A 26,567-nucleotide genomic window follows, 5' to 3' on the forward strand; every position below is an offset into this window, starting at 1 on the left:
CAGTTTAGCAAACAGGTCCAGGCAGGCAGTTATTTGCCTAAGAGAAGCAAGTCTCTTAGCTCCTAGTCAAGTGCTCTATCATACCACACTGCCTCCCCAGTCAAAAACCAGTGACTATGTCCAGATAACATTCAGTTTATAAATCCCCCAATGTTTCTCTTTATTCTGCATTATCTAGAGAACCCTGAGCAAGAAGAACACACACAATATAAATAACAGAGGCCAGAAAAAGCTATTTTAATTTTCTATTAAACATTCTTCTCAAAGCATTATTTTATCCCATATCTCACTGAATTGTAAGAAATAACATAGTATTAGAAAAACTAGGAAAAAAGATAAATGCAGATAATTAAACTTATATGAAAAAGGAAAACGGTAACAAAGGACCGAGAACTTTATATATTTGAAGTGAGATTATAATTTGAAAACTGTGCATCTCAAAGCAAACTTTATTGTTCAATTATTCTTAATGATAGTGTTTTATGACTAATACACTGATTTTTCAAGAAGGAAACCCATTTTAAAAATATTGTTATTTTAAAAACAAGCCTGTGTGCAAGCTCTGATCATATTTCTTTTATTTTGATTTGGGAGAAAATACTGTTTCTGATAGCATGAAATGCAAAATTTTTAGATTTTTTTCTTCATCTCACTAATTTTAAGAACTATTGAGAAATTGATTAAGGACATTAAGTGCACAACACTAATTACTGGCCAGCTGTTGGCATTGTGTTTCTTACTTAGTTCTCCCAAGGAAAACTCTTAAATTGAATCTTCAGCAGAATAATCCTTAAATATGCTTTGTAAGCAAAACAAAAGCTTTTTTGTTTACATAGTTCTTTGGATTTTACTGTTCCTAATTTTATTCTGAAACTCAATTTTACCCCAGACCATAATTACCATATTAACTTTGTAATGCACAGTTGTATGCAATTCCGCAAAGCAGTAGTATACCATCAGGCTCTAGTCACCCATAGCACAGGAAAAACAGGATTGGTCACACCCATTTAAAAACAAATCTATCCCACACTATTTGCCAATGTGTAGTTTCAGTCTAAATTCTGACAATTAAATGTATGGATATATATCTATATATCTCATCTTGATTTTCAAAGTAGCCAAAGGGAGTTCTTTAGAGCTTAGCGTTGCCTGGCTGAAGCTGAAGATTTTGTAACTTCATAGCCAGACCCATGTTGCCAGTGATTTTCAATTTCCCTTGAAAGAAGGCCTGTAAAGAAGAAAGAAAATTCATTACTCGGTGTTTTTAAGATTGCTGATGTTTCTACACTATCTAGCCCTGAGATCATTTATTTATCCAGGTCACATGACTTTCTCTAAAATATGAAACTTGGCTTTCTACAATAGATTTGGAACCAGATTCTTCAAAAGAATTTGAAAAGGCCACACTTTTCACAGAGCAGCAGAAAGGAGCAGCCTTCCCAAATTTCTCATAGAAATTGAGCCTGTTTTTACCTGTCCTCCTCAAAGTGGGTTACTAGACTGATTCTGTTTTAAAACATTCCATGTAGGTGGGAAATATGAACTGAAATTTTTAGCAGGCTGCTGAGAGAAAAAGCATACACAAAAAACACAGAAACTCTTGGGGTTCAATCCAATGTGCATGTGGATGAAATGCCACCAATGATAAAGGACTTATCCCTACAGAGGACACAGAGCCTGCTGAGAATGGGGTGCTTGTGTTACTCTTTGGCTCAATAAGAAGAATCAAACCAATCTAAAGGGCAGAGCCACAATTTGTTCCATTTAACAACTGCCTGGGATTAGATCACATGATGTTTGCTAAATTTACCATGTAACAAAATCCCAGGAAAACCTAAGAGAAATAGCAAAATTGGGAACATAGCATAATTTCCCTGCCATGATCTCAGTATTTTAACTGAATGTTTAAAATAAGGAAGGGCTAGATTTTTTTAAAAGTTTCTGGTAGTCCTAGGTTTTTAACAGTACATTAAGAAGCTAGGAGCTCTTCTACATCATCCATGCGAATGTAAGGAGCTCTGTTTTTTCTGTACCTCCTGGTAGGGGTGACTAATTCTTTTTCTTCCCCCTCCTCTGTCTGGACAAACTAAATATGGCACAAAGCCTTCTGTCTGACGGCTTAAAGGTCAGGTGTCTCAGAACACAATACATTGAACAAACATCATTAAAAAATACGAACCAGTAGTACAGGAGAAACTCACCACCTTTCCCCTTTTTAAGTTAACAAAGAAAATCACTTTTTATTTACTAACAATGGAGAAAACATGAATCTTCACCCTTTAGAGAGTCCATACATAAAGATGATTTCAGTCTGGCCCCTAGGTGTTCTTCATGTATGCTTGCTGCTGGAGTCAAACACTGAAATCAGAATTTCCACTGCATTTAACGATTTCCAGTCAAATCCTCTGGAAATCCTCTGAGCATAAGGGAAGTCTATTAGCACATTAATAGAAAGGTCTGCTACTTTTATCTTTAATTCCTTTGGGTGTTAACAGGTGCTGAAGGAAAATAAGCTGACACCTTGCCCCCAGAATGGGCAGTACAAAGATAAATTGAGAGAATGAAGGCAGCTGATGTGTGAAGTCTGAACAGCCTGCCAGAGCTGTGCATGGCATGTGCAGTGGGTGGGAAGCAGGATGACAGCCAGCTCCTATATTGGTGGCCTCTGTTCTGTCCAGATTTCTGGAGCGAGCTCAGTGGAAATGTCAGTGCCAATGGTAAGTATTCAGCGGAAACATCACAGATACTAATCTCACTTGTCATGGCATCAACTAAAACATGCTTGGTTACTTAGAAAAAGCATTTTAAAAAAAGCAAGTGGGAGTGAGATTTAGTTGTTTTATCCAATCTTGCAAATTACCAGAGAACCACAGGAATAAGACCTAAAACAAACCAGACTGAGACAACAAAAAAATTAAGTTACATTGGAAAGAAACATCTTAGTTTCTTTTTTAATGGAAAGCTCAGTATATCAAGTTGACAGAAAGCTCACTATATCAAGTCCATTCAACACTGCAGCTGAAGAATCTAAGAGGACCCTTGACAGTCTGGGGACTAGGAAAATCTATACAAGGCATAAACACGCTCCAGACAAATGCAATTTAGTCCAACAGGTGTTTACAGAATACCTGAAAATGTCAGAGACTGTGCTAAATTCTGGAAACATAAAGACAAATAAGATGTGCTTTGACGCTTTGAGACACTCACAGTCTAACAGGGAAGAGAGAGAGGCATATTAGGACTAACACAACACAATAGGCACTAAGCTGGCAGTCCAGTAAGTGGCTCAGGAGAGGGACTGGTTACAGCTCCACAGCAACTTGGAAAGAGGTCCCTGGAGATAACATCTGAGCTAACTTTGAAAGACAAGTCATTTGTCAGGTAAGGACAGGTCAGGCAAAAAGAAGAACATGGGCAAATAAATGGAATGTAAAAGGTCATGCCTTTGTTCATGCCACCGCTCCCTCCTGCTGGAACACTCCTACTTTCCACCTGGGCACTAAACTTAAGAGCTGCTACCTCTGTGGGGCTCTCCCTGATGGCCCAGAAAGATATGGCTGCTCCTGCCTTCATCCTCCCCTGACCACAAGTCAGGTGTGGCACCTTCGATCTCTGGCTGCACTGACTCTTTTCCAGATCTGTGGATGCCCTGAGCGTGGGAACTATTTCTTATTCTTCTGGGCACTTTCAGCACACAAGACAGTGTCTGGCACATAGCTTGCTCCACAGACATCTGTCACTTGTTTGGGGAACGCTGCAGAGTTTTGTGAGTCTGACCACTTTGCACCTTAGAGTCTGAGTCGAGATGGAGTAGAAAGGGCTGAAAACCTACCTACTAGCAGGATATAAGCTCCATCATACTTACCGACTGAGGATTCATTTTACCAGTCATTAAAGCCAGGAAGTCTGAGTCAGCCATTGTGATTGTGCAGTCAGCCTTCTTATCTAAAACAGATACACAGGAGAAGGAAGGAGAAAAGGAGCTGTTCAGTTTCACATATACATTTTCGTCAAAAGCCACTGACTGCAACAGAATTACAACCAGCACTGAGGCAGTGTGGGGAAATGGGCACTCACATATACTTCTATGGCAGGCTGGTAAAATGTGACACAAACCACAAGCAATCCTGATATTTAACAAGATGGAATTGATTAAATAAATTATGGTATATTCAAATAGTCAGGTATGATATAAACCACAATAAGAAATGACATGGATCTGGATTTACTGACATAAAAAAATGTTCATGTTACATTATTCGTGATATTATCATATATGCCAGTTACAAAATAAACTGTATGATGCCATTTTGGCTTAAAAACAGAATTCAACTATATATATATAGAAAAACATCTGTAAACTTAAGACACCAATATATTACTAACAGTAACGGTGACAGACTCTAAGGTGGCCCTCCTGGTGTACATCCCCTTCCTTCCAGTGTGAGCAGAACCTGTGACTTGCTTCTAGCTAACAGAATATGGCAAAGATAATGAGATGTCACTCTTGTGATTTTGTTACATTAAATGATTCCACCTTGCTAGCAGATTCATTCTTGCTCTCCTGCTGGCTCTGAATGACTTCACTGCTATGTTATGGACTTCCTATGGAGAGGGCCATGTGACAGGGAACTGGCCATTAGGAGCTGAGGACCAGCTCTGGCCTATAGCCAGTAAAAGAGGAAAGCTATGTTTCCCAAGGCCACAGGGAAATGAATTCTGCCAGCAACCTGAATGAACTTGGACATGGATCCTTCCCCAGTGAAGCCTCCAGATGAGAGCCCAGCCTTGGCCAACACCTTGACTGTAGCCTTGTGTGACTCTATGCAGAGGACCCAGCTAAGCTGTCCTCAGCCTACTTATCCATTGAAACTGTGGGCTAATAAATGTGTGCATTGTTTTAAGCTACTAAGTTTGTGGCAATCTGTTATACCATAATAGAAAATGAATACGGTTATCTAGATCGAGGGTTAACAAACTTTCTGTAATGGGTCAGACAACTAAATATTTTAGGCTTTGCAGGTCAGTAGGTCTCTATCACAACTACTCAATTCTGCCCTTTAGTGCAAAAGCAGCCATAGATAATATATAAACAAATGTTGGCTAAAATAAAATTATTTTAAACAGGTGGCAGTCAGAGGGAGGAGAAGATACTTGCAACTCATATATCTCTGACAAAGAACTTGTATCCAGACTGTATGAAGAACTCCTGTCGAAGGTACAGTGGATTACGGAAAAAAAAAAAAAAAAAAAACTCCTACTCTCCTACTGCTCAACTAGAAAAGGTTAGACGATCCAAAATAAAAATGCGCAAATGACACATACAGGCATTATATAAAAGATCTCCAAATGGTCAAGAAACACATAAATTCAAAGAATTTTGTGTTTACCTAAAAATGTCAGAGACTGTGCTAAATTCTGGAAACATAAAGACAAATAAGATGTGCTTTGACGCTTTGAGACACTCACAGTCTAACAGGGAAGAGAGAGAGGCATATTAGGACTAACACAACACAATAGGCACTAAGCTGGCAGTCCAGTAAGTGGCTCAGGAGAGGGACTGGTTACAGCTCCACAGCAACTTGGAAAGAGGTCCCTGGAGATAACAGTGCTTCACTTCCTTAACCATCAGAAAATTCACATTAAAATCACGATGAGTGCCACATACCTACTAGAACAAATGGCTGAAATTTAAAAATAAAAATAAAAAAAGGCAATACCTAGCATTAGTGAGGATGTGAAACAAATGAAAGGTCAACATAGTATCCGAAAGACTGTAAAATGATACAGCCACTTTCAGAAAACAGTCTGGAAGTTTCACATAAAACTAAACATACACATACGACATGAACTAGCAATCCTATTCCTAGGTATTCACCAAAGAAAAATGAAAACTTATGTCCACACAAAAACCTGCATGTGAATGCTTATAGTGGCTTTATTCATAACTGCCAAAAGCTGGAAAAAACCCAAATGTGCATCAACTGGTGAACGGGTAACCATTCAGCAGCAAAAAAGAACAAAACACTTGATGATCTATGCAACAACATGAATAAATTTCAGTGAAAGGAGGCTCAAAAAACCACATACTGTATGATTTCATGGGTATGACTTCCTAGGGAAAGCAAAACTACAGGGAGAGAAATCAAACTAGTGGCTGAAAGGGCCTGAGGGGGCTGACTATAGAGGGACATGAGGACACTTTCGGGGGTAATGGAAACAGTCTATATCTTGATTTCTGGTGATAGTTATACAACTGTATGCATTTGTCTAAATTCACAGAATTATACATCTGAAAAGGGTTGATTTTATTGTTTATTGTTAATTGTACATCAATTAGCCTGATTTTAAAAAAACTTGGCAAGTACCAAGTACCGTCAAAAATGCAGAGGAACTAAAACTCTCATATAATGTGGAAGGAAATGTAAAATAGTACCTCCACACGAAAAACCTGTTTGGCTATACTGTACTTTATCACCTAGCCCTGGGTACATGTCCAATGGAAATAAGTACAATGGAAATGTCCACTAGAAGACATCTATAAGAATATTCATAACAACATTATTCATCAGGGCCCCAAATTGAAACAATGTAAAGATACATCAAATGCACTAGGAATGAATTCTGGGGTATTTGCATAGTAAACACAAACTACTGCCACATGCAACCATATGAATGAATCTTATGCTGTTGAATAAAAAAAGCCAGACCTAAAAAAGAGTAAATGTTATTGGTCTATAAATAAAATCAAGCTATGGTGATAGGATTCGAAATAATGGTTCCTTTTGGGAGTGAATAGTGACAGCAGGCGGGCAGGAGGGAGGTTTCTGGAGTGCCGGCAACATTCTGTGTCTTAATCTTGGAGGTGTATTCATTTGTCAACATTCATCATGTGGTACACTCTGGAATTATGCCCTTTACTACAGGCTAGACTTCAATAAAAATTTTACAAAACACAAAACAAAAAAACAGGTGGTGGGCTAGATTTGGTCTGCAGGGCATAATTTGCCAACTCCTAACCTGGACAGTGGAATTTTGGCAGGGTAGTTCTTCATTTTATTTGTCTATCTTTTCTATTTTTTTTTACATCAAGTGTATGCAATTTTAATAATACAAAGCTTTTAAAATATTAATTTTATTATCAAAGTAAAATAGTGGAAAAAAGACTGGACAACAAAGACTAATACCTCATTGCTAAATCAGCCATGTCTACCTTGTCCAAATGAGAGGTTTCAAGTGCAAAAGGAAAAATTCACCAAGAAATCAGTATTTTCAGCAGTCAACGTTTCAGGCGATCAATTAATATAACAATAGGATTCTAACAGTTGGCTCCTCCTCTCATTAAGAATTAGCTCAAATTAAACCTGGCCTCTCCCTGAAATGAAGTCACATTTTATTCACAGGGCACTGATCTGAAACTACTCTACTTATATGTGTATGTGTTTTCTGTCTGTATTTGTCCGATAGAATGAAAACTTCAAGGGGCAGAGCCCTTGTCAGTGTTGATCACTGCTATATCCACAGGCCCTTGAAGAGTACTTGACACATAGGAAATCAATAAACATTTGTTGAATAAATTAACAGATTATGTGAATTTCAAAAGATGATCAAATTATGGCATAATAGCTAATCAGATAATCTGTACCTTAATAAAAGAGATGGAATAGAAGCCGGGCACAGTGGCTCACACCTGTAATCCCAGCATTTTGGGAAGCTGAGGTAGGCAAATCACCTGAGGTCAGGAGTTCAAGACTAGCCTGGCCAACATGGTGAAACTCTACCTCTACTAAAAATACAAAAATTAGCGGAGCATGGTGGCGGGTGCCTGTAATCCCAGCTTCTTAGGAGGCTGAAGCAGGAGAATCTCTTGAACCCAGGAGCGGAGGTTGCAGTGAGCTGAGATCGCACCATTGGACTCCAACCTGGGTAACAAGAGTGAGACTCCATCTCAAAAAAAAAAAAAGAAATAGAATAAACTGTTAAACCATAGTATGCCTCTATTATTAAATAACCGAAACAAGACCGGGCGCGGTGGCTCAAGCCTGTAATCCTAGCACTTTGGGAGGCCGAGACGGGTGGATCACAAGGTCAGGAGATCGAGACCATCCTGGCTAACACGGTGAAACCCCGTCTCTACTAAGAAATACAAAAAACTAGCCGGGTGAGGTGGCGGGCGCCTGTAGTCCCAGCTACTCGGGAGGCTGAGGCAGGAGAATGGTGTAAACCCGGGAGGCAGAGCTTGCAGTGAGCTGAGACCCGGCCACTGCACCCCAGCCTGGGCGACAGAGCGAGACTCCGCCTCAAAAAAAAAAAAAAGAAAAAAGAAAAAAAGTTTTTATTATATGTCTTAGAACTCAGGGATTGCCCCTAAAAAGACTGAGATTCAATGGTTATCCTAACTTAGCTGCTAACAAATTTTCTCTTAATACTGGAAAAAAGGTCTAAATCCTTTAAAAATAAACAAATTTACAGCCTAGAAAATCCAGTTCTCTTGCATATATATAACATCAAAGAGCACAAGGTAAAAAACAAACTGAGATCGTTGGACCTGGTCCTAACAGTCCAAGAAAGGACTCTTGGTCATTGAAAGGGGGCTTCAGGAAGTAAAATCTGCTACTGCTACTGCTGTAATATCAGCATTTATTGAGCTCTCACTATGCTGAACACTTCAACATACCTGGTCTCATCTGATCTTTATAACAATCCTATAAGGGTCAGAGGGACCAAATAACTTGCCCAAGACCACATAGCTAGTAAGTAGCTGAGCTCCATCTGAATGCAGATTCCTGTTGCCAAAGCTCATACTGCCAATTCCTATGCTCTATTGCTTCCTTTTGTTGTAGGAAGTATGTAAACATTCAACAGCTCAGTTTTAACTGTGCCTTCACCGATTCATCAGCATTTGATGAATCCCAGATGGTTTCCAAGTTCTCAAAGTCCTTTTGAGGGCCTTAGACAAACCTATGTGTCTAAGCAAAATTAACGTTTAACATATGGTCTGGGGAGGAAACAATGATTTACTGAGCACTTACCAGGTGCTCTATATTCCTTATCTCATTTAATCCCCACAACGGTTCTACGGATAGAAATTATTCTCATCATATTCTAGATAAGACCACTAGACTCAGGGAAGGTATATACCCTTTAAGTGACAGAGCCTAGATCTGAACCCAGGTTTGGGTGTTTCTAAAAGGCTGTGCTCTTTCTACTGTACCTTGGGGTTAGGAGACCCTGAAGCTTTCTGTATCATGCTGCCCATAAAGGGAGAAAGTTGAGAACTCAAGGTGCTGAAGGGGCAGAATAAAGGAATGAAGGAATAATATCTTATGTTAGATTAATCAAAGTTGGCTTCCTGGATATATGCTATATGAGTCGTTTCAAAGGAGATGAGGCAAACGCAGAACTCGTGGACAAGATTCTAAAAGGTACCCAGGCAGCAAAAACAGATGATGGAAAATGCACAAAATCTAAAAATCCATAATATATTCATCTCAATAATCATTACCAAGCTCTTACAAAATATATTTAAGTAAATCTTACTTTGTTAACAATAAACAAACCCCCTAACATTATGTACATGCCAAATGAACTAGCAATTCTCCTTAAGATGCCGGTTCAAACTAGGACAGGTTATTAATGCTTTAATGTAGCTAATCTCTAACAAATAGCCATTTGTTGGTTGATGTAAAAGGAGCTGGCAATTTCCAGTGATGGCTTTTCTTGGTAAGTCTGTATTTCAACACCACTCTTGGCTGCCAGCAAGTGTCAGTTTCAGCAGAAATTATCCTGCCCCAGGGTAAGATCCCTTGGGGTCTGGGGTACAGCACCTAATGTGGGAAGAACATGGCAAGAACCTATCTGGAGGGAACACAGCTTTTCCAAATCATTCAACAGCTTTCCATCAGCATATGATCTTTGATGACAAACGAACCCTATCAATCAACATCAACAAAATAGGAGGAAAAGGAGAAATTTTTTTTAAAACAACCTTAATATCAGTATGGGCATATCTAAATACAAAAGTAACCATTAACCTTCAGTCATTAAAAAAAAAAAGATGATTAATATAATTCCTGAAGTTCTTTCTATTTCTAAAAGCTGGAATCCAGATAAAGCCTTTAGCTTTTCTTTGTACACCACCCTAGAGTGGCGGCTCATAGAATGCAAAGTTATGATCATTTTTTTGCCCATTCATTTTGGAAGAAAAAAAAGGGACTCTATATAATTCAGGAACCATCCACAACAAAGTCATGCTGCCCACACTAGACAGATGCCCTAACTACTGCTCAATTTTTCTTTCATTCATCTCTCATCAATCCCTTATTCAACAGTGCACATTAACAGTACTCTTCACTTTTTCTCCACACTCCAAGCTCTACACTCTATTCTAGGAGCTTGCCGACCTCCTCTCCTCTCAAAATGCCCCTGAATATTTACCTGCCCTTTCAGAGAAAGAAGTTTCCATCCATCCCTTCTTGCTAGAGGTAACCTTGCTTCCACCTGTGCTCCTATGTCATCCTTTCCAAAAGGACCTCCCTCAAAAATGTGTCAGTAATGAAATTTCACCATCTTTGACAGACATGCTTCTTCCATGCAATTCCCAGGTCCCATTACCTTCACCTCTAGTATCTCTGGCATCTACTCTCACAACACTCGCTTTTCCCACTGCCTACACAAAGGCCAGCCATCCTCTCCGCTCACTTAGACAGTGGCAACATCTATCCTCCTGATGGCTCTCTCTGCTTCTGATCTTACCCTTTTCAATTAATCAGGTCTAATGTACCAGTTTCATCCTCTAAAACACAGCTCTGACTTCACTTTTCTATTTAGGAAGCTCTAACGCATATTAAAAAGCTTTGGTATACTGGTTATATACCAAATGACTTTCAAAGTTCCTATCATGGCATTTTTTTTTTTTTTTCTTCTCAAGACAGAGTCTTGCTCTGTTGCCCAGGCTGGAGTGCAATGGTGCCATCTCGGCTCACTGTAACTTCTGCCTCCTGGGTTCAAGCAATTCTCCTGCCTCAGTCTCCCAAGTAGCTGGGATTACTGGCATGCATCACCACGCCCAGCTAATTTTTTGTATTTTTAGTACAGATGGGGTTTCACCATGTTGGCCAGGCTGGTCTCGAACTCCTGATGTTGTGATCTGCCCGCCTCGGCCTCCCAAAGTGCTGGTATTACAGGTGTGAGCCACCGTGCCCAGCCCCTATCAGGGCATTTTAAGCCCTCCGAAAAGCTGGTCCCAATCCATAGTGTTTCTAAATTACCCTAGGCTCTCTCCAACGAGAGAAGCATAACAGTACAGTACAGCTACCACTTACTGAATGCTTACTCGGAACCATTCATTCATTCTGTTGTCCATTTTTAAATTATTCATTTTTGAAGGCCTACCATGTGTCAGGTACATTCTAAGCACTGGGAATGCAGCAGTATACCTCAGACAAAAAGCTCTGTCTTCAAGGAACTTACAATTCAAGTGAGAGAGATGGACATAAAAAAAGTAAGTAAAATATTACATGGTATATCAGATAGTAATAAGTGCTATGGAGAAAAATAAGGCAGAAAAGGGCAATAGGGAATGGTAATGGGGGTGAGATATATATATATATATACATATAATTATTATTATTATTTTTTTAGCTGTAGTCTCGCTCTGTCGCCCAGGCTGGAGTGCAGTGGCATGATCTTGGCTCACTGCAAGCTCCGCCTCCCAGGTTCGACCCATTCTCCTGCCTCAGCCTCCTGAGTAGCTGGAACTACAGGTGCTCGCCACTACACCCAGCTAATTTTTTTGTATTTTTAGTAGAGACGGGGTTTCACCGTGGGGGTAAGATTTTAAAAAGGGTGGTTAGGGAGGGGCTCACTGAGAAGGTGAAATTTGAGCAAAGATCCAAAGGAAAGGAGGGAAGAGGCCACAAGGATACCTGGGAGAAGGTCATTCCGGACAGGGAACAGAGAGTAGAAAAGCCCCCAACCAAGAGAATCCCACATTCACACAACAGCAAAAAAGTCAGTGTTACTGGAGCCAAGTGAGCAAGGACATACATAGTAAGACAGAGAAAACTGGGGCCAGATCATACAGGACAATTTTAAGAACTTTGCTTTTACCTGCAGTGAGACAAAGCTATTGGATGCTTTTGAGCAGAGGAAGGTAACAATTTGGCAAGTTTTTAAATGATCACTCTGGCAGGTGTGCAGAGTAGTGGGCAAGAATAGAAGTGGGGAGACCAGATAAAACAATGATGCTGGCTTAGACCAGGGTGGTGGTGGCTACAGAGGAGGACAAGATGTGCTGATGGGTTAAACTGCGGAGTGTAAGAGAAAAAAAGTGGCCAGAGATGACTTCAAGGTTTTTAGACCAAGGAACCAGTAGGACACAGGAGCAATTTACCAAGAATGGGATAACAGCAAGAGGAGTACACACTTACAGGGGAGAAGAAGAAAGATCAGGAGTTCAGTTTAACACGTTAGCTTTGCGATACCTATTAGGTGTCCAAGTAAACTTGTCAGTTAAGCAGCTGGATATACACCTTGTAGTTCAGTGGCTGGGTCCACGCTAAAGACGGCCATTAGTGTAGAAACTGTTTCAAAGCATGGGACTAGATAAGATGCCCAAGGAATTAAGGCAAATAGAACTGAGCCTTGGAACACTCCAATGCTTAGAAATTTGAAGACAAAAAGAAACCATCAAGAGAGGCCAAGGAGGAACAGCCAGTAGATAAGGAAAACGTGTAAGTGTAATATCATGAGGGCTGGGAATTAACCACTGAATTTAGCAATGTGGTAGTCACTGGCGACCTTGACAGGGAACAGTCTGGGGATAGTGATGAGGACAAAAGCTGACTAGAGTGGGTTCAAGAAAGATTTGGATGAGAATAACTGGCGATAGTGACTATAGACAGGTCTTCCAAGGCCACTAGCCATGCATTGGACCATGTGCTTTACAGGTTAATTAAGAGAGAATCCTCTTAATCTTCATACCAATCTTATGAAAAGGGGCCATTTATTAAGCCCATTTACAGAAGAGAAAACTGAGTCTCAGAAAAGTTAAATAACTTGCTCAAGGTCAGAATATGTGAATGGCATGGACGGAACTCCAACCCAAGTTTGCCTAATTCCAAAGCCTAAGATTGGCAACTCTGTGATGGAGCCTGCAAATCCTTGGGAGGAGGTGGCTTTGACCTGTTCCTGTTCCCTGGAATTCACTGGTTCTTTAATATGAAAAGCCAATCCTTTAGGGAAACAGCAGGGCAGACCCCCATTTTCCCAGCTGACAGCCTTTGTAAACTTGTCAGTGCTCCTAGAAATGAAGTCATTCCCAAACTAACCTGAGTTAGGAAGCACTGATCCTTTGCCATTCTTCACATCCACCACCCAGGTGGCCTCTTTACCCCCAGGACCATCTTTCACCTTGAAGGCAAAAATACCACCGATTTTCTTCACAAACTGTTCCCCTTCCTGGAAAGAAAAATAACACTGGGGTTATATTAAGTCCATTTCTCTGGCTTTCTCCTCAAGCAAATTCATGTTTACATAGATACATGATATGAGTATCTGGGCCAGGGAGCAGTCCCCAAGGTCCTTTATGATCTTTTACCCAGAAAAGTCTGAAAGGCAAGCAGGCAACAACTCCTATATCTGCCAAGTCTTTTATTAAAAATAAATGTGGAATATATGTAAGGCTAGCTGTATGGTGATCATTCCTGTAATCCCAGCACTTTGGGAGGCAGAGGTGGGGGGATCACTTGAGCCCAAGAATTGAAGGCCAGCCTGGGCAGCATAGTGAGATCTGGTCTCCACTAAAAATAAAAAATTAACTAGGTATGGTGGTGCATGCCTGTGGTCCCCCCTACTCAGGAGGCTGAAATGGGAGTATCACTTGAGCCCAGGAGTTCGAGGTTATGGTGAGCTATGATCATGTCAGTGCACTCCAGCCTGGGCAACAAAGCAAAACCTTGTCTCAAAAAAAAACCAAAAAGGCCTTTTAGATACAACTGGTGGAAGGGAAGAAGGGATAGGGCAGCATTTTCTGCCAAAATAGCCCTCATATGTTTCAATAATTTGGGAAAGATTCACTCTGGCATTTCTAAATGTAAAAATCCCCACCTTCCCTTCTCTCTGTGTGTGTGTTTGTGTGTATACACATACATATCAATGACATATATATATAAGCATATAAATGGTATATATATAAACACATATAAATTTTATATATATATTGTTTTTTTTTCTCTTTTTTTTTTGAGACAAGTTCTCACTCTGTCACCCAGGCTGGAGGGCAGTGGCACAATCAGGGCTCACTGCAGGGTAAATCTCCAGCACTCAGGCAATCCTTATACTTCAGCCTCCCCCAAGTAGTTGGGACTACAAGCATGTGCCACCACAACTGGTTAATTGAATGTGTGTGTGTGTTTGTGTGTGTGTGTGTGTAAAGACAGGATCTGGATCTGTGTGTGTGTGTGTGTGTGTATGTGTATGTGTATAGAGACAGAATCTCCCTATGCTGCCCAGGCTGGTCTCAAACTCCTGGGCTCAAACAATCCTCCTGCCTCAGCCTCTCAAAGTGCTGGGATACAGGGGTTAGCTACCACAGCTAGCCTTACATATATTTTTGGTTCCTCGCAATCAGGACTTAAAGACAAGTGGTTCTGAAATCAAGGCCTTTTTTGTTCTTGTTGTTCAACTCATTTTCTCTATCAGTATAAAGAATAATATGAGTAATATACCATCCACCACTTGCTTTTGGATATTGGGGAAAGAAGCTGCCTAAATACAGAAAAACAACCTCAGACCTATATCTCTGCAAGGGAGTTTCCCTTCTCCCTCACTTCCTCTTTTTTTTCCCTTCATTCCCAGTCGAAACTTCCTGAAGCATTTATTGAGCCAAATATTGTTACAGGCACCAAGTATATAGAAATAGGAGTCAGAAAAGTAAGTAATAACAATACGCTATAATCCCTACGACAATACACTGGGATCAAGGGAAACACAGGGGACTGCAGGAGCACAGAGGAGCAGCTAAGCCAGCTGGCAGGGTGAATAATGAAAGGATGACAACAACCTTACAAACCTTGTTTGAAAAAAACAAGAGCAACATAATAATTTTATTGAAAAAAAATTTTTAGAGAAGGAACATTTATTTCACTGTGGAAAAATTAGAAAATATCAACAAACAAGAAGAAAATACAAATCATTTGTAATTTATTATTATTATTTTTTTTTAGACAGAGTCTTGCTCTGTCACCCAGGCTGGAGCGCAGTAGCACAATCTTGCCTCACTGCAACCTCTGCCTCCTGGGTTCGAGCGATTCTCTTGCCTCAGCCTCCCGTGTAGCTGGGACTACAGCATGTGCCACCATACCCAGCTAATTTCTCGTATTTTTAGTAGAGACAGGGTTTCACTACATTGGCCAGATGGTCTCGAACTCCTGACCTCAAGTGATCCACCTGCCTCAGCCTCCCAAAGTGCTAGGATTACAAGCGTGAGCTACTGCACCCGGCCAAAATCATTCATAATTTTATCACTCAAAGAAAATCATTTTTGGTACATACATATGCAGAGAAAAAAAATGGGTTTTGTACCAAAAACAAGAAAATCTTTCTGTAAACAGAGTAAGTAGATTACAAAATATGATCTCATTTAAGATATATATCTGTTAAATGGAATCTGTTTATATTAAACAGAAAAGATTATATATATATGTATCTTACATGGGATCTAATTATATCAAACAGAAAAGATTATATATATATGTATCTTAAATGGGATCTGTTTAATTATATTAAACAGAAAAAGTAGATTACAAAACAATATGATCCCACTTAAGAGATATATATAAGATTTATATATGATATATATGCTATATATATTATATACATATATATTCAGGAAGGTCTAATAACTTGGCTAGGTTTGTAGAAGTACAAGGAAGAGCAAGAATTCAAACCTATTTTGATACTTAGATTTGGTGTTCTTAATTAGCAAAGTTTAATTCTAGGCATTTACCCTTAAATAAATGAGGCTCTGTAAAAATATTTAGATATGAGAATGTTATTCACAGCATTGTGATAAGAGCCAGAAGTTAGCACGAGCCTGAATAACAATTAACAGGGCACTGACTAAATAAAATATAGTATATATATGTTATATATAAAGCTTTTATATATATATCTTAAATGGGATCATATTGTTTTATAATCTACTTTTTTAATATAATTATCCTAATTACTGTGTCACTAATATTCTACATAATTTTAAATGGTCACATATAGTCTTGAATTGTAAAAGTATACCATATTTTATTTAACCAACACCCTGTTGATTGTTATCAACAAGTTAGCCAAGTTATTAAACCTTTCTAAATCTCAGTTTGCTTTTTTTTGAGATGGAGTCTCACTATGTTGCCCAGGCTGGAGTGCAGTGGTGTGATCTTGGCTTACTGCAAGCTCTGCCTCCTGGGTTCACGCCATTCTCCTGCCTCAGCCTCTCGAGTAGCTGGGACTACAGGCGCCCGCCACCATGCCCGGCTAATTTTTTGTATTTTTGTATGAATCTCAGTTTTCTTATCTGTTAAATGGGAATAAAACAGTAACTACCCTTACAGACCTGTATGAGAATTATGTAAATACCCACAACACACAGTATACTCAATGAATGTTAGCATTTTGTTGATGATGTTTTATTACATGATCTAGCTGCTATTTCTGTGCTAATAACTTTCTAATATACTTTACTCTTTGACACAGCAAATCTCAATTATAATTCCTCTCTTCCAAACATTCTTGGTTATTTTGGATTTTTTTTGGACACATTTTCCTTTATATGCACTTTACAATCACTTAGTTCTTCTCACAAAATGTTGTTGGAGTTGGATGGGGTTACATAAAATATACAGATCTGTTTAGGGGAGAGGTAATATCTTTACAATATTAAGTCTTCCCATCCATGAATATAGTAAACCTTCACCTTTTGTTTAATGTGCTTTGGGAAAATGTTGTCTTTTTTTTTTCCCAACATAGACTTCTGTACATTTCTTGATAAGTTTATTCTTAGGTATTTTATATTGTTTTTGTTAATAACACATCTTTCCATTACATTTTATGGCTAGGTTATTGCAAATATATAGAAAACATACTACTCTTTTAATTTGGAACTGGCTGCCTGTTGAGTTCTCTTTAATTGCTAATAGCTTTTATTTCCTATCTTCTTTATTTCAGCCTTACATATCTGCAATAATTTACACACAAAATTCTTCTTTTTGGTATCATAATATTAATTTTTTTTTTTTTTGAGACAGTCTCACTCTGTCGCCCAGGCTAGAGTGCAGTGACACGATCTCGGCTCACTGCAAGCTCCGCCTCCCAGGTTCACACCATTCTCCTGCCTCAGCCTCCCAAGTAGCTGGGACTACAGGCACACACCACCACACTCGGCTAAATTTTTGTATTTTTAGCAGAGATAGGGTTTCACCGTGTTAGCCAGGATGGTCTTGATCTCCTGACCTCATGATCTGCCTGCCTCAGCCTCCCAAAGTGCTGAGATTACAGGCATGAGCCACCGTGCCTGGCCTCATAATATTATTTTAAGAAAGACTTAAGTGTTTACAATGTTCAGGCACTGTGATAAGTACCTGAAATACTCAAATAATTACTGCCCCTGAGGAACTTACATAAACTGACATTAGATACTAACCTCTGTTTCTAAGTATGCAGAGAGCCTGGCCTAAGTTTACTATTTCTTTTTGTTGTGTTTTTGTTTTATAACAGCATTGAAATATAATTTATATCCTATAAAATTCATGCTTTTAAAGTATTCAATTCAGTGGTTGTTTTAGTATATTTAAGGTTGTACAACCAAAACCACTATCTAATTTTAGAGCATTCTTATTAACCCCAAAAAAACCTCATACCCGTTAGCAATCATGTCCTGTCTCCTCCACCCCTCAGCCCCTGGCAACCACTAATCTACTTCCTGTCTCTACAGATTTGCTTATTCTGGACATTTCATATAAATGAAATCACACGATATATTTCTAACTGCTTCTTTCACTTAGCATGATGTTTCCAAGGTTTATTCACATTGATGCATACATGGATCAGTCTTTCAATCCTTTTTTTTTTTTTTTTTTTTTGAAATGGAGTCATTCTGTCACATAGGCTGGAGTGCAGTGGCATGTTTTGACTCACTGCAACCTCCTCTTCCCTGGTTCAAGTGATTCTCCTGCCTCAGCCTCCCAAGTAGCTGGGACTACAGGCATGCACCACTACGTGCCAGAAAAAGTACTAAAAGTTTTTGTGTTTTTAGTAGAGATGGGATTTTACCATGGTGGCCTGGCTGGTCTCGAACTCCTGACCTCGAGTGATCCACCCACCTTGGCCTCCCAAAGTGCTGGGATTACAGGCATGAGCCACTGTGCTCAGCCTCCTTCAATCCTTTCTACGGCTAAATAATATTCCATTGTATGGGTGTAACGTACTTTGTTTATGTATTCAGCAGTTGATGGTTGTTTCCATTTTTTCCTATTATGAATAATACTGCTACAGACATTTGTGTGCAAGTTTTTGTGTGAACACAGGCTCCTAATTTCTTTTGGTTACATATCTAGAAGTGGAATTGCTAGGTCATAAGGTCATGTTTAATTTTTTAAGGCACTCCCAAAGTGGCTACATCATGTCACAATCCTACCAGCAATTAATGAGGGTTTCCAATTTCTCCACATCCTCACAAACAATTGTTATTGGCTTTTTTATTTTAGTCATCCTACTGGGTATGTCAACCTTTTTGTTTTTTGTTTTTGTTTTTTTTTTTGAGATGGAGTTTTGCTCAGGTTGGAGTGCTGTGGTGCAATCTCGGCTCACTGCAATGTCTGCCTCCTGGGTTCAAGCGATTCTCCTGCCTCAGCCTCCCAAGTAGCTGGGATTACAGGCACACACTACCACACGCAGCTAATTTTTTTGTATTTTTGGTAGAGATGGGGTTTCATCATGTTGGCCAGGCTGGTCTTGAACTCCTGGCCTCAAGTGATCCACCCGCCTCAGCCTCCCAAAGTGCTGGGAATACAGGCATGAGCCACTGTGCCCAGTATGTCAACCTTTTTCTTATATACAGGTAGCTCCCCTGAGAGCCACCTGGAATCTTGGACATGGGTCTTAGGACAAAACACTTGTTTTGCCCTAAAATATTTAGTCAGGGACTATTTATCTCAATAGTCATGGAGGCATCTCTCACATATGATTATCCTGAAATTAACTACCAGTATTTTCTAGTTAAACCAAGAAACGAAAATGACTGTCAGGTTTTTCTTTTAAATGAAAAAGAAATTCTCTTATGTTGGCTTCCCTTAAAAGAGCTCACTTAAATTATTTTAAGTTAACTATAGAAAAAACTACTAACAACAATACTAATTATTTTGAGGGGCTTCGAGTTTTTAATACTTTTGTATATGTAATTTCTTTAATCTTCACAAAACCATACAAATAGTTGGACAGACATTAATATTAGCTCATTAGGCAGAAAAAGCAATTGAGGCTCATAAAGATTAACAATGCTTCTCCTCTATACTGCTGCCAAGTAGTCCATCTAACACTAACATATCCATCTGGCACTCTCAGGCTTGAACTTCTTGGTGACTCCTCACAGTCAACAGGATGAAGTCTGTCTTTACATATTATCCTAGAGTCTTCATGATCTGAAGGATATTTGTCTGAACTCCAGCCACTTTCTCTTCCTCTTCATCTTTGAATTCCATGAACATATTGAATTCCATGAACTTATGTGCCATGTGTTGTATGCCTCCATGCCCTTACTCCCACTCCATCCCAGGACACTCACTTCTTCCTAGCCTCCACTCCCACCCCTGACCTCCTCATTCAAGTCGCAGCTCACATGCTAACTCTTTTGGGAAGGAGTCTCTATCTCCACCAGATACTTCGATGGCCCTCTGCACATAAACCCATGTTACTTTTTTCTGGAAATATTTTTCCATGTCTCTCGTCCCACTAAACTCTGTGTTCCCTGAGAGGCAGGGACATATGGCTAGTGGGTAGTACAACCAGAACTCAATCCCAGGTTGCTTTAATTCCAAATTCAATGCTACTTCCATTTGACCATACCACACTGAAACGGTAGGTCACATCAGTATTTCTGAACTTTAGCCGATGACAGCAGAGCTGTATCTGCCACCATAAAACAAAGAAAGTTCAAAGTCTTCACATTCCTTAAAATCTTTTCTCTCTCAAGGTTCTGTGGAAATAATCTATGAGAGGGGGTTAATAACATTAGTGTGCTAGGCCACCTGAGAGGAAGGCTTCCTCTAGGGCCAGAGGCCCATGAATGACTATTTCCAGGTGCATCCATGCCATCTGCTTGCACAGTGCCTCAGGAATACAGCTATGTGCAGACACCAACAAGTTACAGCAGGAAAACACCAGCAAACATTTAGAAATTCTACCTGCATACTTGAAGAGAAATTCCTATAACCTTACTACTTACCCTCCCACCTCCTTAAAATAGAGAATAATTTGCACTTGCTGTTACTTTTCAGAAACAACTGATCCTCTTATAAAATCACATCCCTTGGACAATAAAACATTTTCAATTGAAGTAGGGGAGTGAGAGAGGGTAAGGAAACTGATGAGGAGAGAGAGTTAAAAGGGAAAATAAAATACAGTTGTGAAATTGGAGATCATTAGTACTAAGAAAGTTCTGAGTGCCTCCTTGCTTGAAGGAAAGTACTTTTTTCTGAGTAGGCAAAAGGTTAAGGAGTAGGTCCTGTCACAGACTTAATAGGGACAAAAAATTAAGACAAAATTCAAAGAAGGGCAATGGAGAACTGCTAACAAAGACAGAAGTGGAAATAAAATCTTTGGCCAGGCTGCCTTTGCTAATGCAGAAAATGCATGAATTGACAAAAGATTCCAAGACTTTTACTTTCTAGTGCTGCAAACACTTAGGAAACTGACAATCGTGGGAAGGAGAAAGAAACAAGGGAACAAGGTTGGTAGGCAGGTTATAGAGAAAAGAATAAAAATGGAGCAAGAGGCATACATTTGCAAGGCTAAAAGAATACTGTAAAATAAAAACCACTCTACTTTGTTAATCCCAGTAACGAAGTATTCAATGATTGATATACTGCCATACCTCACACTTCATAGTAGATAATCTCTACATTAATTTATTTGATTTTTTTTTTAGATGGAATAGGGTTGAAATAAATGAAGCAACTTGTCAGACGCAACTATCCTATGTGTTCCTCTGCAGGAATATATTGGCAGCATTTTAAAAAACCAACACTTTTAAGCTAAGACTTTATAGAGTGCAACCTCATTTTATAGGAATACTTAAAATGAAAGAAGTTCAAGAAACAATGAGATATTTTTTCCTACTAGATTGGCAAATACTTTTTATTTTTATTTTATTTTATTTTACTTTTTTTGAGGTGGAGTCTCGCTGTGTCATCCAGGCTGGAGTGCAGTGGCATGACTTCGGCTCACTGCAACCCCCGACTTCTGGGTTCAAGCGATTCTCCTGCCTCAGCCCCCCTAGTAGCTGGGACTACAGGTGTCCGCCATCATGCCCGGCTAATTTTTGTGTTTTTAGTGGAGACAGGGTTTTGCTATGCTGGCCAGGTTGGTCCTGATATCAGGTGATCCACCCACCTCAGCCTCCCACAATGCTGGGATTACAGGGGTGAGTCACTGTGCCTGGCCCAAAGATTTTTTAAAAACCAGCCAACACAGTATCAGAGGTGTGAAGTAAAAATAGTTACTCTCCAACATAGCAAGACCCCATCTTTACAAAAATAAAAATAAATAAATTTTTTAAAATGAAAAAATAGTCACTCTCATGAATTGGTAATGTTTGTAAATTAGTACCCTCTTTCTGGTGTAGTTTGGCAATATGTATCAACATACAAAACGCACATAGCCAACCACCCAACAATTTTCCTCCTTTATTTATATTAAATTGATCATAGCTTAAATACTTAAATATGAGTGCAAAAGGAAATTTATTACAGCACCATTTTACTTGAAAATGTTAAATACAACCTGATATTCATCACAGGAAGCTATTTAAATTATGACAAATACATATGAATACATACTATGTATTAAAAATGAGGGTAAATGGCCAGTCACAGTGGCTCATGCCTGTAATCCCAGCACTTTGGGAGGCCAAGGCAGGCAGATCACGAGGTCAGGAGATAGAGACCTCCTGGCTAACATGGTGAAACCCCGTCTCTACTAAAAATAAAAAATTAGCTGGGTGTGGTGGCACATGCCTGTAATCCCAGCTACTCGGGAGGCTGAGGCACGAGAATTGCTTGATCCAGGGAGGTGGTGGTTGCAGTGAGCCAAGATCGTGCCACTGAGCTCCAGCCTGGGTGACAGAGCGAGACTTTGTTTCAAAAAAAAAAAAAAAAAAAGAGGGTAAAGATTTAGATTAGGCTTATTCCAGCCTACTTTGATCACCTTAATAGATGTGTAATTTGCATTGTGATTATGGCTGTAACCATGCCTTGTATGGTCTGAGATCTAAAATCAATAATGAAATACATCCAAGCAGAGGCTCATGACTGTAATCCCAACACTTTGGGAGACCAAGGTGAAAGGATCACTTGAGCCCAGGGGCTCAAGGCTGCAGTGAGCCGTGATCATGCCACTGCACTCCCATTCTGGGAGACAAAGTGAGACTCTGTCTCAAAAAAAAAAAGAGAAAGAGATCCCAAGATTCCTCTAAGTTTAAAACAATGAAATAAATATCAATTTTGCCTGGAGAGTTATTTTTAGATTGCCTTAGTATGACTATTACCTATCAAGAACTAATTATTGTACATAAAAAATAGATCAGCATATATAGTATAATAAAAAACAACAGGTGTTGTGGTGGGCATGGTGGCTCACCCCTGTAATCCCAGCACTTTGGGAGGCCAAGGCGGGTGGATCACTTGAGGTCAGGAGTTCAAGACCAGCCTGGTCAACATGGTAAAACCCTGTCTCTACTAAAAATACAAAAATTAGACTGGCGTGGTGGTGGGCACCTGTAATCCCAGCTACTCAGGAGGCAGAGGCATGAGAATCGCATGAACCCGGGAGGTGAAGGTTGCAGTGAGCCAAGATGGTACCACTGCACTCCACCCTTGGCGACAGAGCAAGACCCTGTCTCAAAACAAAACAAAACAACAAAACAACAGGTATTATATGACCCTAGCTTAAAACTATAAGTTAATATACACAGAGAGAGATGTTTGAAAGAATGTTAACCACTGTTAACATTTCAGTAAACTCTGAGTGGCAGAATTTGGGGAGATCTTAAACTTTTGTTTAAAAGGTTAAAACAAAAGTATAGTATAAAATTTATATTATTCATAAACATACATTTCTGTATAGTATACATTTTTTAAACTAGCATAATTTTTAAAACAAAAAAATTTTTAACTACTTTAAGAAATCAAAACATAATTTCTTTTTACAAAGAATTTTGATCTATGTACAAAAAAGGCTCGTTTTAAATATTATTCTTTGGAATGATTTTAAGTAAGACCTTTTGAATTCAAAGGAAATTGTACCAAAATAAACTAGAATCCCTTTACATTTGAACTTTGCCCATAACTGAATAACCCTCTGACAAAGAAGACCTAGAAAAGAGCGACAATTTTAACAGTATTTATCATAGTTTTTTAGCTCAAATCTGGAGATTTATACATTTCTGAAATGTATTTCTTTTAGAATTACAAGGAAGCCTTAATAGATACTCAGAAATCTAACTACACTCAATAGTTGAAAACATGATATAAATTTTCAATTGTACCACCTCGAGGAAACACCTGAAACCTGCGTCTGCTTCTTCTAGCCTCAAAGTCCTTCCTGGCAATATTTTACATAAATCTTACCTCTTCAAGTTTCTTCTCAATCTCCTTAAAGACAAGATTTGCCTTAAATCCATCACTTGCAGAGTTGGTTGGAGCCGCTTCAATTTGATGAGTTCTAAACGAACTGGGGGAAAGAAACTGTTTCAATTCATGGAGTCACATAGGTATTAGGTTTTTCAACATTTATAAGATAGTAATTTTCAAAATTTTCAAAAACTGTAAGAACAGAGATGTTGCAAATCTTATCCAAAGGAAATCTTTAGTAAGCATATAAAATAATTAAGCTCGGCCAGGCGAGATGGCTCATGCCTGTAGTCCCTGCACTTTGGGAGGCCGAGGCAAGCGGATCACCTGAAATCAGGGGTTCAAGACCAGCCTGACCACCATGGAGAAACCCCGTCTCTACTAAAAACACAAAAATTAGCTGGGCATGCTGGCGCATGCCTGTAATCCCAACTACTCAGGCGGCTGAGGTAGGAGAATCGCTTGAACCTAGGATGCGGAGGTTGCAGTGAACTGAGATCGCGCCATTGCACTCCATGCTGGGCAACAAGAGTGAAACTCCATCACAAACAAATAATTAAGCTCTTCTTCCCATTTTTTCAACACATAATCAGCTCATTAGGAGCTAGAATTTTTTCTTGAAAAGACAGTAAACCAAAGAAACTACCTTCATGAATCTTACATGCTAGTGGAGGAGACAATTTAGAAACAAAAAAATAAATAACATAGTTATCTGGACACAGTGGCTCACGCCTGTAATCCCAGCACTTTGGGAGGCCAAGGCAGACAGATCGCTTGAGCTCAGGAGTTTGAGACCAGCCTGGGCAACATGGCAAAACCTCAACTCTACAAAAAATACAAAAATTAGCGTGGTGTGGTGGTGCCTGCCTATAGTTCAGCTACTCAGGAGGCTGAGGTGGAACGATCGCTTGAGCCTGGGTGATGGAACCAGACCATTTCTACATAAATAAGTAAGTTATTTATTAACTCTGTTATGGTGGCATGTGTCTGTAGTCCCAGCTACTCAGGAGGCTAAAGCGGAAGGATCACCTGAGCCTGGGAGATAGAGGCTGCAGTGAGCTATGATCGCACCGCTGCACCCCAGTCTGGGTGAGAGAGATCCTGTCAAAAAAAAAAAAAGTGCTCCTTTCTCTTTCCCTTTTCCTTCTATCATTTCATACTTTTTTTTTTTTCTCTGTCTCTCTCTCACAGGGACTCTGTCACCCAGGCTGGAGTGCAGTGGTCCAATCATAGCTTACTGTAACCTCAAACTCCTGGGCTCAGGCAATCTTGCCTCAGCCTCCCGAGTAAGCTGGGACTATAGGTGCATGCCACCATGCCCAGCTAATTTTTAAAATTTTTTGTACAGACAGGGGCCTTGTTATGTTGCCCAGGCTGGTCTCAAACTCCAGGGCTCAATCAATCCTCCCACATAGGCCTCCCAAAGTGCTGAGATTACAGATGTAAGCCACCGAGCCTGGCCTCATTTCATAAATATTTAATGACTTCTTGCTACATGCCAAGCAAGACATTTTAAAACACTGGGGATATGACGGTGAACAGATCAGACCCAGTCTCTGCACTCACTGAGTTTATATTCTTCCAGTGGAGGAGAAAAAGAAGTGAACACAAAATAATTGCAAACTGTACCAAGTATTATGAAACGGAGGAGTAGGGTGACCATAGTTTACTATCCATTTATATTTCTAAACAGCAAAAAAGAGAATAATTCAAAAGAGAATAATTCAAATGTTTCTAAAATAAAGAAAAGACAAATATTTAAGGTGATGGATATCCCAAGTATACTGATTTGATCTTCACAAATTACATGAATGTATTAAATTATTACTTGTACCCTGAGACTATGTACATCAGTTATGCATCAATAAAAAATAATTTTAAATTAAAAAAAAAAAGGAACCTACTTTAGGAAGGACAGTCAAGGAATGACCTCTAAGACCTTATTAAAGGAAGAAAAGGAGCTGGCCATTCAAAGAGGAAACTGCAAAGATCCTGAGGGAGACAGGAGTATGTTAAAAGAAAGTCAAGTAAGACCAGAGTCTCTACAATACAGTAGGTGTGGGGAGAGTGACATAAAATGAAATTGGAGAACAAGGCAGACCAAATGATGATGCAGGCAGGCCAAAGTAGGGAATTTGGAAATCCACAGAAATGGCAACAGGGAAGTGAAATTGTTTCATTTGTGATTATTCTTACAACAGTGTGCTGAATGAATGAGGATGGAGAGGAGCAAGAGGAGTGGGCACTAGTTAGGAGGCTGTTGGAATAATCCAGATAGGAGGTGATGGTGGCCTGGACTACAGAGGCAGTCTGCCAGTAGATAGAGAGTGGGGATAGATTCAAAATAGAAATAGAATCCACAAGCCTTGCTGTGGGGGTGAGGGAGATATAAAGAGGAAAGGGCAAGGATTACCCAGGCATTTGGCCTGAATAACTTGGTGATGGAAATGCCATTACTAGGACAAGGGGGAATGTAGTGGGAATAGAGGGGATCCAAGTTCTGTTTAAGGCACAGTAAGTATAATATCTTATAAAACAAGAAAGCCATTGGATATGAGAGTCTGGAGCTCAGTGGAGAGGGCCAGCTAGAGATAAAATGGAGTAATCATCAGCATAGTGAAAGTATTTAAATCCCTGGGCAGGGACTGTAAGAGAATTACAGAGAAACAA

General features: G+C 39.5%; 1 protein-coding gene across 2 annotated transcripts in view; it reads right to left on the reverse strand.

Annotated features, from left to right (window-relative positions):
- Positions 1-220: 220 nt before the first annotated feature.
- Positions 221-26,567, reverse strand: part of SCP2 (sterol carrier protein 2) — a 122,924-nt gene continuing 96,577 nt past the window's right edge. For both annotated transcript variants that reach the window (XM_023188385.2, XM_023188391.3), the window contains 4 exons: positions 23,895-23,997; positions 13,332-13,461; positions 3,866-3,945; positions 221-1,228 (listed from right to left, as the gene is read on the reverse strand). In XM_023188385.2, the coding sequence (XP_023044153.1) occupies positions 1,133-1,228; positions 3,866-3,945; positions 13,332-13,461; positions 23,895-23,997 (409 nt within the window). In that variant the 3' untranslated portion in view covers positions 221-1,132. The remainder of the gene's footprint in view (positions 1,229-3,865; positions 3,946-13,331; positions 13,462-23,894; positions 23,998-26,567) is intronic.

Source organism: Piliocolobus tephrosceles, chromosome 1, assembly GCF_002776525.5.
Source record: "Piliocolobus tephrosceles isolate RC106 chromosome 1, ASM277652v3, whole genome shotgun sequence".
NCBI lineage: Eukaryota > Metazoa > Chordata > Mammalia > Primates > Cercopithecidae > Piliocolobus > Piliocolobus tephrosceles.